The 15,672-nt window shown below is 52.2% G+C and overlaps 6 protein-coding genes across 6 annotated transcripts; 3 read left to right on the top strand and 3 right to left on the bottom strand.

Moving 5' to 3' along the window:
- Window positions 1–483: 483 nt before the first annotated feature.
- B0T23DRAFT_321687 (DNA replication complex GINS protein psf-1) lies at window positions 484–1,258 on the top strand (the record flags this gene model as incomplete). Its single annotated transcript, XM_062835252.1, has 3 exons — window positions 484–516; window positions 572–1,095; window positions 1,165–1,258. The coding sequence occupies 3 exons, from the start codon at window positions 484–486 to the stop codon at window positions 1,256–1,258; spliced, it is 651 nt and encodes a 216-aa protein (XP_062690537.1).
- A 1,707-nt stretch (window positions 1,259–2,965) lies between these two features.
- Window positions 2,966–6,982, top strand: B0T23DRAFT_185969 (sulfate transporter family-domain-containing protein). Its single transcript, XM_062833138.1, has 4 exons — window positions 2,966–3,421; window positions 3,513–4,429; window positions 4,487–5,033; window positions 5,089–6,982. Exons 1-4 carry the CDS (start codon window positions 3,175–3,177, stop codon window positions 6,735–6,737), a joined length of 3,360 nt encoding a protein of 1,119 aa, XP_062690536.1. The 5' UTR covers window positions 2,966–3,174; the 3' UTR covers window positions 6,738–6,982.
- B0T23DRAFT_383987 (uncharacterized protein) lies at window positions 6,834–8,854 on the bottom strand. Its single transcript, XM_062837447.1, has 2 exons — window positions 8,442–8,854; window positions 6,834–8,118 (listed from the first exon to the last, which is right to left on the bottom strand). Exons 1-2 carry the CDS (start codon window positions 8,736–8,738, stop codon window positions 7,117–7,119), a joined length of 1,299 nt encoding a protein of 432 aa, XP_062690535.1. The 5' UTR covers window positions 8,739–8,854; the 3' UTR covers window positions 6,834–7,116.
- On the bottom strand, window positions 8,855–11,207 carry B0T23DRAFT_383984 (proteasome complex subunit Rpn13 ubiquitin receptor-domain-containing protein). Its single transcript, XM_062837446.1, has 4 exons — window positions 10,888–11,207; window positions 10,693–10,762; window positions 10,101–10,611; window positions 8,855–9,861 (listed from the first exon to the last, which is right to left on the bottom strand). The coding sequence occupies exons 1-4, from the start codon at window positions 10,936–10,938 to the stop codon at window positions 9,312–9,314; spliced, it is 1,182 nt and encodes a 393-aa protein (XP_062690534.1). The 5' UTR covers window positions 10,939–11,207; the 3' UTR covers window positions 8,855–9,311.
- An 818-nt stretch (window positions 11,208–12,025) lies between these two features.
- B0T23DRAFT_185891 (mannan polymerase complexes MNN9 subunit) lies at window positions 12,026–13,589 on the top strand. The gene is made up of 2 exons (XM_062833136.1): window positions 12,026–13,208; window positions 13,275–13,589. Exons 1-2 carry the CDS (start codon window positions 12,108–12,110, stop codon window positions 13,293–13,295), a joined length of 1,122 nt encoding a protein of 373 aa, XP_062690533.1. The 5' UTR covers window positions 12,026–12,107; the 3' UTR covers window positions 13,296–13,589.
- A 952-nt stretch (window positions 13,590–14,541) lies between these two features.
- Window positions 14,542–15,205, bottom strand: B0T23DRAFT_320714 (ubiquitin-conjugating enzyme/RWD-like protein; the record flags this gene model as incomplete). The annotated part of the gene is made up of 2 exons (XM_062835183.1): window positions 14,542–14,861; window positions 15,037–15,205. 2 exons carry the CDS (start codon window positions 15,203–15,205, stop codon window positions 14,542–14,544), a joined length of 489 nt encoding a protein of 162 aa, XP_062690532.1.
- Between the last annotated feature and the right edge of the window lie 467 nt (window positions 15,206–15,672).

Raw genomic sequence — 15,672 nt, 5'->3', positions numbered from 1 at the left:
CGTCTTCATACGTCTGTCATTTCCAAGGCACGGTGGCCCTTCTACTACCTCTATAAGTCTTGCTTTATGAATATCCCTATTCTTGTCGCCGACGTTGGTGAAAAGGAATACATGCCCTGACTGCACGCATGCCTTGGGACATGCCGTATGCAGCTGGTTGAGAGGGAATGGGACGAAGAAAATGTTCGGATACATGTATTCTGCTTCGGGTTAGGGTTGTCCGAGGACTTTTTTGATGCCCACCCCGCGTTTAAGTGCAGTGCTTAGACCATCTTGTAGCGTCTATCCTGCCTAACAACGCTTGATATGCTAGTGGCCATAGAACGGTTTCACATCCAGACGGAACCTCGAACTTCACCCGCCTGGCTGTTCGAGAAAACGACGCGACTTGAGACGCGTCAGAAAACACACACATAGTCAATTCCACTATCACACCTTTCAGCTTCGAACTGTCCAAAGAGGCACTTAAGCCAAGTCGAAAACATGCCCATGTACGGTGACTTGGGCAACAAACTGGTTTGTGCAAGCTCACTGCATCCTCCCTGGATACGAACACTCACACCATCACCAGGTCCAGCATGCCAAGAGGACACAGAACTTGAGCCATCTTCCACCTTATCAGACCGAGCTTGTCCGTGCAGTGGCCCGAGAAATCCGAGACCTTGATAAAGACGTCGCCAGTTTACTTGAACCTTTCCAGGGGTCATTTGATCCTTCCGCCGAACAGGCCACCGCGTGCACGCTGCTGGTCAACCACCTTTCAATGCGGAGGAACAAGCGCTGTCTGCTCGCCTATCACCGAATCCGAACAGACAAGCTCGAGGAGCTGGTGTGGAATGGAGCCGATATCCTCGACCTTGCCGGCCAGACGACAGGAGGGCCCAAGGGCGTGACGGAGGGCAATGAAGGGGGCGGGACCACCAGCAGTCTTAGTCCCCAGGAAGAGGATTATTTTCGACAGTTTGGAGATTTGTTGGCCCTCTACAAAGGCCAATGGACGGATATCGATCTCACAGGCAGTCTCGAACCCCCACGAGACCTTTTTATCGACGTCCGAGTGTTGAAGGATGCGGGGGAGATCCAAACCGAATATGGGTAAGCTACGCTGCAGAGGGAGGAGTAGATGATGGCTTTGGTTCCAAGCTAACTAACGCATGTCTAAAGGGCGATCAACCTGACAAAGAACAGTCAGTTCTATGTCCGGCAAGGAGATGTGGAGCGTCTGATTGTGCAGGGATATTTGCAAAAGCTGGGTTGAATAAAATCGACCTGGCATGATTTGAGACCGGAGCTTGTTGCTGCAGACCAGCAATGGAAAACTGCTATCGGAGCGGTTGCCGGCAGGTTGACAGGCCCCTCCCTCTTTTCCTGACCATTGACGGCGTGGCGCCTTCCGAACAGTACCGGAGAGGGAGTGACGAACTCAATGGCGTTGACCAGAAGCCATATGCAATGGTCATTGATCAGCAGCTAGATGTTGGAGGGAGCGCAAAGGACCGACTCAAAAGCGTTGCGCCGTACACACAGAGCTGACCAGTCCTTGTACCATGATGACGGCCAAAGGTGACTTCAACCAAATGTTCGAGTCTACATGGGACAAAGAGTTACCGTCTACTCTTTCTCTATGGCTGGACCGTTGGTGAAGGACAGAGAAGTGCTTGCATGGACAAGGGACCATGAGCCCACAACCAGACGGTAGCACACCTTGTAGGTTGCGGGAAGGATGAGGGAAAGGTTACTTTGACGTCCAGACCATTAATTCAGGAACCCACACGGAATTGCCGCGGTGGACGACGGCGAACGTCGAGGCTGGAGTGACAGCCAGCAAGGGGTTTCACAAGGCCCTTCAAATTTTTCACCAACCAGTGGCCAAGTTTTCTGGCATGGCAACACTGTGTTTGTGGCGGCTGATAACACCCTTTTTTCAGTATATTGTGCCGTTGATGGCAGGTACTGAGAGGCAACCCGAGTAAAGAGAAGAGGTACTGACTAGTCCTCCCCTTGAAATGTCAAACTACAGCTAATACGACCCATCTGAAGAAGGCGATAAGAACAGTCATAGGGTTATGTAAACTTTTGACCGTTATTGCCGTGTGCTCGTTGTCAGTCTGTCACACGTGGAGCTGAAAGATAGTTACTGGGGTGCAGCGTTCAATTTCAAAAAAAAGAGAAACCAATTCGCACTGGGAAGGCTGCTTGGTGGAACAGGGATTACATCATGCAGATGACGCCTTTCCCTTCCCACGGCCTCAACCCCACCATGGCCAGCTAAAAACAACAGGTCCAGGCCATCCAGCAACTGCTAGGTACCTAGTATCATTGGCTTTCAACTGATCAATTGAGGCCGTACCAGTTCTTGTTCAGTCTTCCTCCGGCGCTAGGTACGATAGACGCTACGACGCACGACGGGACAACATGGAAACCCCGAACCGTCAAAGCTCATGTACATACTACTACCGAGACTACTAATCAGATATCCCTCCCTGTTAGCCTCAACGAAGTCTTTGCAGGCGGGGCCAAAGAGGTCCAGCCGGATGCAGCATGGCGTGGTCGGTGCTTCTTGTATGTTGCTGTCGACAAGATTGCTCCATAGAATTTTGCTTCTAACCACCGGCCTGCACTCCTCGACTCGCCTCCAGCCGAGGACGGACCTTCTACGATAGCTCGGCCTGTCGTAATTTTTATTTTTTATCATTCCTTTTTTCCCCCAACTTATCCGAGGATATTTGTCACGTTTTCTTTTCTTCGCAGACATCTACATGGTTACATCAGGTGCTGCTTTTTTTCTACATACCTATCTTGAATTCTTTTTCTTACTTTCCTTCCCGTCCTTCCGCTCTCCAGCCACAGGACATTGCTTTTCTGCACTGACGTGCTTCTTTACTCGCTTCCGCATCATACTATAATCCTGTCCAGTCTGCAGAACAGTTCAGCTGGCAAGCCAGGCATTATTAGGTTGCTCGGTGCTCGTCAACTCCCCCGCGTACAGTCAGTGACGGCATCTTGCACCTCTCCCACTTGTCACCCCGGAATTCTCGAAACGACCCGGCGGATACTCAACTGCCCTTGCCGCTCTGGCAAACCTGGCATACCTACTACCTAATCTGGCACCGGCCCATCGCATACCTATACCGATAGCAGCCTGTAGGTTGTTGCGTCTCTTTGCGACCTTTCATGTCGTCTCCAGCTGTGGGCTTCTCCTCATGGAGGAGATCTCCCAGACGGTCTTCCTCCGTTTCGCAGTATGCTTCGGCCCAGGAGGAAATAGAGTCTTCGAGTCCCTCCAAAACCATCCCAACTCGGCCCTGCGAGGATCCTACCAGCAATGAGGCCCATCAGCTATATTCAACTTCGGTGAATTCAGTTGCGCACCGCGAACCTTTGAGGTCCTTCATCCATGGCTCGGTCCGTGAAAATCTAGGTATGACTATAACTCCCTCCCCCTCTCCCAACTGATAACTACCCTTCTTGGTTGATATGCCACTGACTTGTGCTTGATCATCTCTTTACAGCTCCTCTAGACAGTTACCAATACGCACAATCCGTTCGCCAGGATACCGCCGAGCTAGCGAACTATTTTCTCTCCGACCCAAAAGACAGACAAAGCCCAGCGTTCCTTAACCGAAGACGATCCTCCATCTCGCAACAAACAATTCTCGGCCACATAGCTCAGGCCACTGGCACCGAAGATGCCGAAGAGGGTAATGGTAGGCACCAGGACGCCCTCAACGTAAACGTATCTGAGCCCCTATCGCCAGAAACCGATGTCGAATCAACAGCCGAGGGACCATCTATGCTCACCACAATGCTGAAAAGATCGCCGCCGAGTACGATATATATGCCGGCTTCACGTAGCGATGAGGGCTACTACGAAGAAGATAATTCATGGGAGAATGGTGAGAGCAGCAGGAGAGGGTCATGGAAACGCCCGGAACTAGTCCAACCAACCGAGCGGGAGGCAGAGGCAGGCGATACTTCAGACGAGCACGCACCGTTGCTTCGGACCACATCACGCGAGGCCCGGCATGACTATGGTATGGTCAACGGCTCCGGCCACGATGCTGATATCGAAGATCAAAAGAGTCCGAAACGGCAATGGACGACAAGGCTTGCCGCTTCCGCGAGGGATAGATGGGATCGCATTGCCAGTGTTGCCAAGGTGGCAGCAACCCCAAAGCGCTGGGACCGCCACGCTCTCTGGAAGAACGTTATCGTTACACCTGTCAAATGTTTACCAGCCGTCATTGTGGGACTCCTGTTAAACATCCTTGACGCGCTTTCGTACGGCATGATTCTTTTCCCTTTGGCAAATCCAATTTTTTCGAGCTTGGGGTCCGCCGGTATCTCGATCTTCTACATCAGCACAATCATATCGCAGTTGACATTCTCCCTTGGGAGCGTGTTCAAGGGTGGTGTTGGCTCCGAGTTGGTGAGTAGTCTTGTGTCTAATCTCTCTGACCGTCCATTCATACTAACAGCATCAAAGATCGAGGTTGTGCCCTTCTTCCACAGTATGGCTGGTACCATTACCGAAATTGTCGGCGAAGATGACCCAGAAGCGGTCATCGCAACGACCATCACATCTTATGCGCTAAGCTCGATGCTCACGGGCACCGTTTTCTACCTTATGGGCAAATTCAAGTTTGGCTACCTCGTGGGTTTCATCCCGCGTCATATCCTGATTGGCTGTATCGGTGGTGTCGGTTGGTTCTTGATTGCCACCGGCTTCGAGGTGACGGCTCGCATGGATGGCAGTCTAAATTACGATCTCGACACCCTGAAGCGACTTATTCACCCAGACACTATCCCACTATGGACGGTACCTCTCGGTTTGGCGATCATTCTGTTCTACGGCCAAACGAAGATCACGTCCAAGTATTTCCTTCCTCTCTATATCCTCACCATACCTGCCTTGTTCTACTTGGTATTGCTCATCTTGGGCGGCCCTGACCAAGACACTCTGCAAAAACATGGCTGGGTGTTTGAGGGGCCTCCGCCCGGTGAGCCATGGTGGTATTTTTATACTTTGTACAGTAAGCATCCCAGCTGCTCCATGGGAGATATAAACATTGCTAACTTCTTCCACAGAGTTTCACAAAGTCGATTGGAGTGCCATTATGCAATGTATCCCCGCAATGTTTGCCCTGACCTTCTTTGGTATCTTACATGTGCCTATCAACGTTCCAGCTTTGGCACAGAACATCGGCGAAGATCATGCCGACCTCGATCATGAGCTCAAGCTACACGGCTACTCAAACTTCCTGTCAGGCTGTTTTGGAAGCATTCAGAACTACCTGGTTTATGCCAACAGCGTCTTTTTCATGCGCTCAGGGGGTAACACTCGACTGGCGGGTATTATGCTTGCAGTTCTCACTTTCCTCGTAATGATGATTGGTCCTTCCCTGATTGGCTTCATACCGGTCATGATGGTTGGAGTGCTCATCTTCGACCTAGGCTTCGAACTGCTTATTGAGGCTGTTTGGCAACCAAGGAAAAAGTTGAAGTGGCTTGAATACATGACTGTGCTTGTCATTGTCGTCGTCATGGGTACATATGACTTCGTCATTGGTATCGGAGTTGGTATTCTTTGCGCATTTGCCGCTCTCATTATCCAAACATCCAGAATTTCGGCTGTGAGGGCAATCTACTCCGGAGAGGTGGTGGGGTCGACGGTAAGAAGAAATCCGACGCAACAACATTACCTTAGAGACGCTGGGAAGCAAGTCAACATCATCAAGCTTGCCGGTTATCTCTTCTTTGGAACTATTGTGAGCGTGGAGGAAAAGATCAGGGCTATGATTTCCGATAAAGAGTTCAACCATCGCCCAATTCGGTTCCTCATCATCGACCTGTGGTTGGTCAACGGCGTCGATTATTCCGCCGGAGAGGTGTTTAACACTATCAGCCGCCTGCTCAATCACAAGGGCATCGAGCTGATTATCAGCGGTGTTGACACCGAACAAGAACTGGGTCGTCACCTAAGAGCAGCCGGTCTCGGTGAAGATGGGATTGACGTCAAGCTTCTCCCTGAGCTTAACTCGGCCTTGGAATACTGTGAGAACGAGCTTCTCAAGACACTGTATGCCAGTCAAGAAGCAGGTCGTCTTTCGCGGACAGCAGCTTCTGTACCTTCCAGCAGCTTGCAAGTGCCCTCTACCCAATCATCCTTACAGCCTCAGCTTGACCCCCTGGGATCTTCTCCCCGTCGCAGCCACCTCCAGGTAGCAGCTCGTCATGCACTCAACCAGCAAGCTGAGCAGCAACGAGGGTCAACAAGATGGCAAAGCTTTAAGGAGCCGCTACGGCTGATGCTCCAGATTTTCCAGGACATCAGCGACAAAAACGAGGATTTCTGGTTCCGTGCCGTAGGTTACTTCAAAAGACTCCAATATCCCGCGGGAACTGTCATTTTCCGGCGCGGGGAACAGGCAGAAGGATTTTATCTGCTCGAGCAAGGTATGCTCAGAGCCGAATACGATCTGCCACAGGGGCGACTTTGTGAAAGCATCGTGGCCGGAACGACGTGTGGAGAATTGCCGTTCTTCTCGGAGACGACGAGAACGGCGACGTGTGTGGTCGAGCGCGACTGTGTGCTGTGGATGATGGACCGGGAAGGATGGGAGAAGCTGCAAAAGGAGCAACCGGATGTGGCGATGGAGCTGTTGAGGATAGGGTTGAAATTGACGAGCGAACGGATGAGTGTCTTCACGAGTTATACGCTAACTATGGCTGGTTGAGTATGCTTTTGATGCAGGGAGCACATGGGCATGAGAACAAACAAGTAGCCATGTAATATGTAACATATCTCATCACATAAGTCTGCGAATATCAGTTATGTCAGAGCTGGTTATAACGATAGCTCGAATTAGTTTACACATGTTGTATATGCACTAGAAAACCAGTCTCTCTCATATTGCCAACGACAATGCCGCATGTGTAGCTCTCAACTGGGAACTGTGATCCACGGTAATGATGTCGCGTAGTGAGCAAAGGAATCCAGATGCAAGCGAAGGGAAAAAAGACTTTCCTTTCATGGTACAGAGCATCAATAGACCAGAAGTTTCAAGTCACACCCCATTCAGATCCCCTAATCCAGTCGTGCGCTGATCATTTCATTCAATCATCACCACCGTCCTCCTCACCCGCATCCTTATTCTTGCTCTTCCTGAACCGCTCCTTGCCAGTAGCAAAGAAAGCCTCAACAATCCTTCCATCAAATGCCCGTCCATGCATCAAATGCACGCACGCCTCTGCCGCCTCCACTGTCGCAAACTTGACGCTCACAATCCCTTCCTCTTCCTCATCAAACAGCACCACGTTAGTCACGGGCCCCAGCTTGGCACATTCCTCCCGGATGTCGTCTTTGATCTCCAGCAGAGCGGCCGGGTCCTCGTTGAGCTCCTCCAGCGTGAACATGTGTCGCAGGATCACGACCTTGTCCCACTTGCCTCCCTTTGCTTCCTTGATCGCGGGCCCCAGAAGGCGGGCAGAAGGGGAGGGCTCGTCGTCGTCCCAGTCGGCGAGCTTGGCGGAGAGCTTTTGAGTCTTTTTGATGATTTTGGCTTTGTCTTGTTGGCTGCGTTGGTTATGACCGTTACCGCCACCGTCGCTGGAAACGGGGTTGGGGTTGGTGATGTTGTTGTAGGGGGTCGAAGAGGACGAGCCTTCTCCCTCTGCGCCACCATTGCCTGCCTTGTCACCACCGCCGTTCTCCGCGCCTACTGCTGCGTCGTATTTGGTCTTTTTGTAGCTCATATCCGCCGCCTGGACGCGCATTCTGCTGCCATCCGGAGCAGGCTCAAAGCGGAAGTCGGTGTCATCCAGAAGCATAATGGCCATCTCGACCGACTGCGGCTTGAAGAAGACGATCAAGGCGTCGCCTTTGAAGTTCCCGTTGGCGTCCGTGTACATCTTGATGCGTGGGCGGCCGCTGTCGATCTCCTCGGCAATGACGCCGCATTTGCGCGAGAAGAGCTCGGCGACCTCGTCAGCCGTCGCATCGAGCGGAAGACCAGTCACGTAGACGGCTGTGTTTTGCTTGGGCTCCCGTGGCGCTTTCTCCCGCTTCCGGTTCTTCGATGGACGGTTGTTTATGTTGTGGTTACTGCTAGCGGAGTCCTGTAGGCGTGCGCGCAACGAGGGAAAGAAAGAAAACGTCTGGTTAGTGTCTTCCCCAGGATTTTTTTTTTCTCGTCCTGTCCGTCCTCACACCCACATCACAAGGAACACTACACATGTGAATCATTTCATGTTCATGTACTCCTGGGGCACAGCGATGTCTCTTCCTCTCTCTCGCTCTCTCCCTTTCACGGTTGTTTCGAAAGTATCAAAATGGGACGAAAAGGGAATGATTGGATCAATGTTTTCAAAGAAGGATGAGTGAATGTTGAAGATGGTGGCAGTAGCGGACGTTGACAGGTGCGCATTCGAGCGCAGCTTACCTCTCGGTCGTCGTTCTTTCTCTTCTTGCCTTGTCCTTTGCCTAACTGGCCTGTCTCTGCATCGTCGTCTCCGAGTGATGTTATGTATGCCCTCTGGTGTTCCTCGATTAGGGCTTCGTCGATGATGGGAAGCCAGCGCTTGAGGCCCTCGTCGAACTCGTATTCGGTGCCATCGTCTTGAACCGCGATGTATTTGTTGTCGAGCTTAGAGAAGGAGATGCGCTCGTCTTTGTCAAACTCTCCGGGGTCGGTCGGAAATGTCCAGTACTCGGCTTGTTGTCCTTCTTGTTGTTCCATTTCGCTTGCTTGAGGATGCGCCAGACGGAAGCCTGTGTGTTGTTTAGAGCTCTAATGGCTGCGTTCGGTTGTTGAAGGCGCGAGTTGGGTAATTCCAGGTGACGTTGAAGGCGGAAAATGCAGCCCTGTCTTCGAACACCCGTTGGAGGTTCCATCCCTTGGTGACGCGGAACCTGCTGTGGGGTCCTTACATGGTAGTCGTGGGTACGTAACTTACGCGGCTTTGGGACTCCGTGACAGTCGCTAGGGCCACTATGACTTGGCCACTATACGTCAACAAGCACGCCCGCAGTATTCGCAATAGCACAGCAAGAAAATATAGGAGATGGAACCGGCGTGAATACTTCGGAAGACTTCTTCTTTACGTCCGATTGACTTTCAACTCTCCAGGTTTGGGCATGTACGAGTGCTTGTTAGTGCGGTCAAGATCTGTGGTACAGACCTCCATTATTGATCAAGCCTCGGACGCAAGCCTTCCCACAGCTTTTCAGGGCCTACTGATCCTCAGTATCAATCCGAATCTCCTGTATGTCGTGTCCTCATCTTGGACGCTCTATCAAGATCTGAGGTCCTTTACTTCTTCTGGACTGTCTTCTTCACTCCTTCCACAAAGGCCTCGACAGCATCTCCGCCACCTAGAGGCACCGTACCGCCCCTGACCACACCACCATTTTCCACTTGGATGCCCAACGCAGCAGAAATGTTGGGGAGTCCTCCATCCCGAAGAGCAATTGTCAGACTGGCAAGGCTCTGGGTAAATTGAGGGCTCCGGAGAACCTTCTTCAGAAGCGCGCGCTTCTGAGCCTGACTCATAGCCTGCCGAGCGGCCTCAACAGACTCGGCACTAGGCTCAACCTCGATGGCATCAGTACCGCTGGCACCTTGCTGAGACATGACAATGACGGTCGGGGGTAGGTAGTTCAAGAGGTTGTCGACATATTCGTCGGTGGCGGAATCGAGCATCGGGATCGTGACTGAGGATTCAAGAAGATCGTTGAGTAAAGGGTAGGATTTGCCTTGGGCTTGGGCTTGACCTACGGCAAGCCCTTGGGTGCCTTTCAAGGACTCGAGGAAGTTCCGTACAACGGCAGCCGCATCCGCCTCGGCATTCGTAGCATTTGCCCTGTCAACGAGAACTATATTAGCACATGTAATGGCATCGGAGACGCAATTTTGCGGAAAGCAGAGGGACGCCATGTGCATGTCAAATTTTAGTGCCTTCTAGCAAGTAACAATACAGTTGCACCGTTCTTGTTGCTCTGCGCCATAGCTTGCTCATGTTTGGTTGAAGTAGATCAAATGATGTGCGCGCCAAAGCAACCCAAACTCCCAAAACTCATGTGACGGGAAAACAGCACCTACGCTCTTGCTCCATCTGCTCCTCCTTCTCTGGCGTCCTCGCCCTCCCTCCTGACATCACCACCAGTGGCATCGGGACCAGCGCCGCCAGTACCGCCCTCGTGGTGGGCATTGGGGTCTCCGTGGCCCTCAACGTCTTCCATTGTCTCGTCGTCATCATCGTCTCGGCGGTTGTTACCACCGCCGCTGCTGAGTGAAGCAAGCTCCCTGTTCACATCCACCTCGTAGCCCTGCAGAAGCTTGTCCACAATCTCTCCAATCTTCAGATCTCTTGGGCTCAGGAAAGACGGGTCGCCGTTCGGACCCTGAGGCTTCGATTGCAGCCAGAAGATATGGCGCTGTGATGAGGAAGAGAACTTGAGCGAGAAGATACGGCCGTTAGTCTTGGCGGAGGCCTGGGCAGGAGACTTGGTGTCGTAGGGAAGGAAGTGTCCGTCCTCGGGGATCATGACGAGGTCGAGCTCGGGCTCGTCCGCAGGGGCATCTCTAGGGCGCCAGCAGAAATGGATGAAATCTGCGAGATGAAATGGTCAGCTTGTGTCACGAAAAGGAGTCGGCTCCCACGGCGCTGGCTGGAGATTCATGGTCCACATACCCTCTTCGGAGTAAAGGTAGATGTAGCCGGGCCTGGCTTGGGGCGTGACCTTGTACGGCTTCGACGTTTGCTGTGAATATGGATGTTAGTTTCGTTGCAATAACCAGACTAGCTGGCGAGGACAGGCGACAAAGTGGCCGAGAAAACTGGATGTCATGGCGGGCGGGGGAAGCTGGGAGGAAGGGTGGTACAAACATCTACGTCGCAAATGCCCGCCTTGAACGTAATAATGGGTGATATCGGCATGGTTGATGCGCGCGCTGGTGTCGACTGTGGGAAACGTGTGTGGCTAGGTGGGAAATTCGAAGCCGGCAAGGGGATGTCAGGTCAGAGTAGAAACAGTCGGCTCGATGAAGCTCGGATTTCGTGGTTGATGATGTTGCTGCTTCGAGGTACGATAGAGGCAATCCGCTATGTGAGCTCGGCACCTGGAGCCAGAGGCACTGGTGCAAGGCTACAGTTGCTCTGACGTGGGCTGCCGATGCCGCTGAGGTGCCGTCACCAGGACAGCTGCTGGCCGGCATCCCCCACCCTCCCCCCCTCCATCCCGTCCCTTCTGTGCCTCCAGGGCAACTTTGACGGCAGATGGCGTTCGCCCTGTAGCCTCCACCTAATAGGTACCTCTAGGACTAGATGTACCTACCTACCTAGAGGTACCTAGTCTAGAGGGTCTCCAATCGCTGCCTGTCCCTCCGCTTCGCCTAGCAAACGAAAGCCCCCGGCTTGGAGTTGAAGTTGCAGGCTGGTGGAGTGCTTCGTACTTACGGGATCGACGTCGTTGCTGCCACTTCGGTTCTCACTTTCCTTTCCACGGTTGCGCACGACCAAGAGTGTCGCCAGTTGCCTTGCCACGATTGCCAGTCGCGACTGAGACCCGAAGCTGTCCAAAATGCTGCTGGAGTGACCAAAGCCAGCGGACAGGAATTGCCTGTACCGTTTCAGATTACATTGACCCATGTCAGCAGCCATTGGGGTTTCTGGCACGGCGCTGCACTGAACCCCTTTTCCCCATTTCTGGCCTCTGCATTTGCAGTTTGCGCCTTGTCTTCTTTCCAGAAGCCCAATTTTTCCTCGTCCCCTAAATTCCCCCATCCCGCTCGAGTTGCCAATGCCCCTGGCCGCCCCTCGACCCCGACTCGATTGAGTGGCCGACTAAAAAAGTGTCCAGGACAACACCGACACCGGCTTCGACAACCTTCATTTGGCCGACGAATATATACGCGTAGCTCCCATTATCGCGTAGGAAGCTAGGAGCAAGAGCGCTTTAAACAGTGCTATAGCATTGTCTTTTACCCCACAACTGAAAGAGACCACGGCCATACACAAGGAGCCAACCACGGACGACGGGAACGCGCGCGCCTTCAAATCCAGACGACTATATGATTACTTCTCTTTGATAGATCCTCCAACATCCCATGGCGCGTCCATTGGGGCCGGTTCGTCTTAAGAGGACGAGCCCGGGAACGATCGCTGTTGGCATCGTCCTCGTAATCGTCATCCTCTACCTTCTAGTATCCCCCTCAGCTCCCGACTTCTCTGCCGCTCGCAAGGCCACAGCCGCGTTGCATCCTCTCTCTCCGCCGACATCACCATTCCGCAAGTCAAGCGCTGTCGGCGGCAAAGCAGGTCCTCCACCAGTAACACGCTACAACCTCAACAATGTCACCATTACAAACGACCCCGTTGGCAACCGCGAGAACGTCCTTGTCCTTACGCCCATGGCCCGCTTCTACCAGGAGTACTGGGATAACCTGTTGAAGCTCTCGTATCCCCACGAGCTAATCACACTGGGCTTTATTCTACCCAAGACCAAGGAGGGTAACGCGGCCACCATTGAGCTCCAGAAGCAGATCGCAAAGATCCAGAAGCATGGACTCGAGAAGGAGAGGTTTAAGAGCATCATCATCCTACGACAAGACTTCGACCCGCCCATCCCGTCCCAGGATGAGAGCGAGCGCCACAAGATGGCAAATCAGAAGGCACGCCGGGCTGCCATGGCCAAAGCCCGCAATTCGCTCCTCTTTACGACCCTCGGGCCCGACACATCGTGGGTGTTGTGGTTGGACGCCGACATCGTCGAGACACCTCCTACTCTCATCCAGGATCTTGCCAGCCATAGCAAGCCGCTCACGGTGCCCAACTGCTTCCAGCGGTTTTACAACGCCGAAAAGAAGGCTATGGACGAGCGGCCCTATGACTTCAACAACTGGCAGGACAGCCCGACCGCGCAAGAGCTGGCTTCTAAGATGGGCAAGGACGACATTCTCCTCGAAGGTTACGCCGACATGGCAACCTACCGGGCCCTAATGGCTTACATGTATGAGGCGGGTGCGGATATACACACCGAAGTGCCTTTGGATGGCGTAGGAGGTACGGCATTGCTGGTGAAGGCCGAGGTGCACCGTGACGGAGCCATGTTCCCCGCGTTCCCCTTTTACCACTTGATCGAGACGGAAGGCTTTGCCAAAATGGCCAAAAGACTGGGCTGGCAAGCAACTGGTTTGCCCAATTACAAGGTGCGTCTTGTGTGTGCTGTGCGCCATGTCAAGGTGGGATACGTCGGACTAACGCTGAAACATTAGGTTTATCACTACAACGAGTGAACAAATTGCCGGTATCGAGTATTACACTGCGTGTATATCCTAAGCCGCCACTGGACGCAATGACAGTCTCTCCTTGATGATGACAGCATAGTGTCTGGGCCTTCAGGGATGACTACTCAACCTTTGCCCTATTCCTCATTCGTCCTCGAGCTGCCCACGGCCAAAGGCAAGAGTCTGGCTAGTAACAGTGGAATTTCTGCCTTGGAGATGTTCAATTTCACAGCATCCAGAGTTGCTAGACCCAGCAACTGTGGCGTTCTTCTAAGTTCTTGTAAATTTTTGATGAGTTTTGGGTTATGGGAAGGGATGTGGGAAGCGAAAAGTGCACAGCTGGAGGGTGCGGTTCAAATACACGTCTGATGTGTGATGCGCCAGACGCAACCTTGTGTGATGATCAAGGTTGTATGCTTGTTGTCGAGAGCAGAGCTCGTTGCTAACTCCAAAAGCTCTGAGCGACCAGGGCAAGGAATCATATAACAAACCTTATTTGGTCAAGTTTTCAAAGACATACAGCGACGACTTCTGACGATATATACTAGACTATGGGCGAGGAAACATGGGGGACTCTTGAAGTTCATTTTTCCTAAACTAATAGCATAATGACAAGTAAGGGGTTGCGGTTAGGTTTCTTGCTGGCATCAAGTCCAGGTTGGTATATCGTTCCGTTCTGTTCTTCGTGACTAACAACCGTAGCCGCTCTCTAATACAGTAACCATAGGCCATCTCCGATGATTCAGTTTGAAGCGATGTCGCTTTCTTTTGTGTATACATAGTAAGGAACCATGACCAGTCACTGCACAAGTGTCGAATTGTTGTGCGTCTCTACAAGTTCATATATGGCAGTAGCGTGGCTGTGACGAGTACCAATACCATTTTCCACCGATATCTCAGCGTGTTTCTCAGGGACGATCTACACCAAGCCCACAGGCGTTGGCTGGCATCTTGGAAGATTCGCTACAACAGCAAACATAAGGTCTGGAAACATGAAATGTCATCTGTTGCCTGGAGGGAGTAGAGCTACATAACATACTCATAACTGCTCTTCGTATGTAAGAGGCTTCCACAATACTAGCCAAAATAAATCCAATAGTCTATTTCCCATCCCACGGCTTTCCAATCCAGCCCTCTCCCCCCCCCAATCTACAACACTCACCCTATACCCTTTCTTCATATTCTCCCCTCCACCCATCCCATACATTCAACACCTCCATCCCACATCCCCATCCCTGCCCTCTGCCCAACTCTTTCAAGACCCCTCATACCTCTCTTCCTCAACCCACAACTCCACCAGCCCTCTCGCCGCCACATGATCCCCTTGCCTTATAAGCGCCGCAACATCCACATTAAGCGGACTGTCAATGCCTGGACAGCTCAACAACAGCCTGATGGCTCTCACGCACTCCAAAACGCTGTAAGCGGGCGTCCATGCTTCTTTGAGCAAGTCCAGACAGATCTCCCCCGTGGTAAGGGCTACGTTGGCGTGCACGATGGGGGTGATGAATTTGATGGTTGGTGGGTGGAGGGGGTAGGTCGGTGGGAGGGTTATGTGGAGGAGCCAGCGGCCTTCTGGAGATTGTGTAGTTACCGTTAACAATGGAGGCTCTTTTGGGAGAAAAGGGGGAGGGGGTGTGGCTAAGGGGACGAGGTAAATATGAAAAGGGAAAGGGGGGTGGATAAGATGGAGGGAAAAAAAAAAAAAAAAAAAAAAAAAAAAAAAAAAAAAAAAAAGGAAAAGACATACCATCATAGCCACCACCTACCCCCTTCCCATTAATCACGGCCTCCCAAACCAACAACTCATCGTCGTTGATGGGACCTAACCGCTCGACGCCCTTCTCTTCTTTGGACTCGATGTTGCTCCAGGTCGTGAGCTCCTTGATTAGGCGCTTGGCTGCGCTGCGGTTAGACATTGTTTATATATATATGTACGTCTGTGTATGTGTGTATCCGTGTCTGTGGTTTATGTAACGTGTTCTCCGGTTTGTTTGTTCTGTAGCGCTTTTATGATCGTTGCGTGTCCTCTTAATTTAGCAGCAGGGATAACTCTTCTTCCTCGTTCATTTCCAACGGAGCTGCCCGATGGTGTCTTGATGTGATTCCGACTCGTTTATCCAAGAGCAAGACAGACACGAACGAACGAGATTAGTCAAGCTTCGTCAATGCTATCCGTAAGGTCGAGTCTTTAGTTGCGCCAGCGCCAGTGCTAGTGGTCGGTCGTTCGGTACTCGGTAGTACGCTATGAAGGTATAAATGATCCACAGAGGTAAACCCGCGTTTGAAACTGAAAGCAGGTCGACGAGAAACGAGGGAGCCCTTTGGGGAATAGACTTGCGTATCCTCGTTTGGAAATCGTGTCCGTGAAGTGGATCGTTCTCGC

This window comes from Neurospora hispaniola, assembly GCF_033458365.1.
Source record: "Neurospora hispaniola strain FGSC 10403 chromosome Unknown B0T23scaffold_6, whole genome shotgun sequence".
In the NCBI taxonomy this organism is placed as follows: Eukaryota; Fungi; Ascomycota; class Sordariomycetes; order Sordariales; family Sordariaceae; genus Neurospora; species Neurospora hispaniola.
This window is presented reverse-complemented; position numbering and strand designations above follow the sequence as displayed.

What these genes read in the sequence shown, in the direction of transcription:
- B0T23DRAFT_185969 (XM_062833138.1), top strand. Translation starts at nt 3,175, where the DNA reads ATGTCGTCTCCAGCTGTGGGCTTCTCCTCATGGAGGAGATCTCCCAGA. An exon ending in CTCGGTCCGTGAAAATCTAG is followed by an intron (nt 3,422 to 3,512) that starts GTATGACTATAA and finishes ATCTCTTTACAG; the next exon opens with CTCCTCTAGACAGTTACCAA. An exon ending in GTGGTGTTGGCTCCGAGTTG is followed by an intron (nt 4,430 to 4,486) that starts GTGAGTAGTCTT and finishes ACAGCATCAAAG; the next exon opens with ATCGAGGTTGTGCCCTTCTT.
- B0T23DRAFT_383987 (XM_062837447.1), bottom strand. Translation starts at nt 8,738, where the DNA reads ATGGAACAACAAGAAGGACAACAAGCCGAGTACTGGACATTTCCGACC. An exon ending in GAAAGAACGACGACCGAGAG is followed by an intron (nt 8,119 to 8,441) that starts GTAAGCTGCGCT and finishes GCACGCCTACAG; the next exon opens with GACTCCGCTAGCAGTAACCA.
- B0T23DRAFT_383984 (XM_062837446.1), bottom strand. Translation starts at nt 10,938, where the DNA reads ATGCCGATATCACCCATTATTACGTTCAAGGCGGGCATTTGCGACGTA. An exon ending in CGGGCATTTGCGACGTAGAT is followed by an intron (nt 10,763 to 10,887) that starts GTTTGTACCACC and finishes CCATATTCACAG; the next exon opens with CAAACGTCGAAGCCGTACAA. An exon ending in CTACCTTTACTCCGAAGAGG is followed by an intron (nt 10,612 to 10,692) that starts GTATGTGGACCA and finishes TTCATCTCGCAG; the next exon opens with ATTTCATCCATTTCTGCTGG.
- B0T23DRAFT_185891 (XM_062833136.1), top strand. Translation starts at nt 12,108, where the DNA reads ATGGCGCGTCCATTGGGGCCGGTTCGTCTTAAGAGGACGAGCCCGGGA. An exon ending in CTGGTTTGCCCAATTACAAG is followed by an intron (nt 13,209 to 13,274) that starts GTGCGTCTTGTG and finishes CTGAAACATTAG; the next exon opens with GTTTATCACTACAACGAGTG.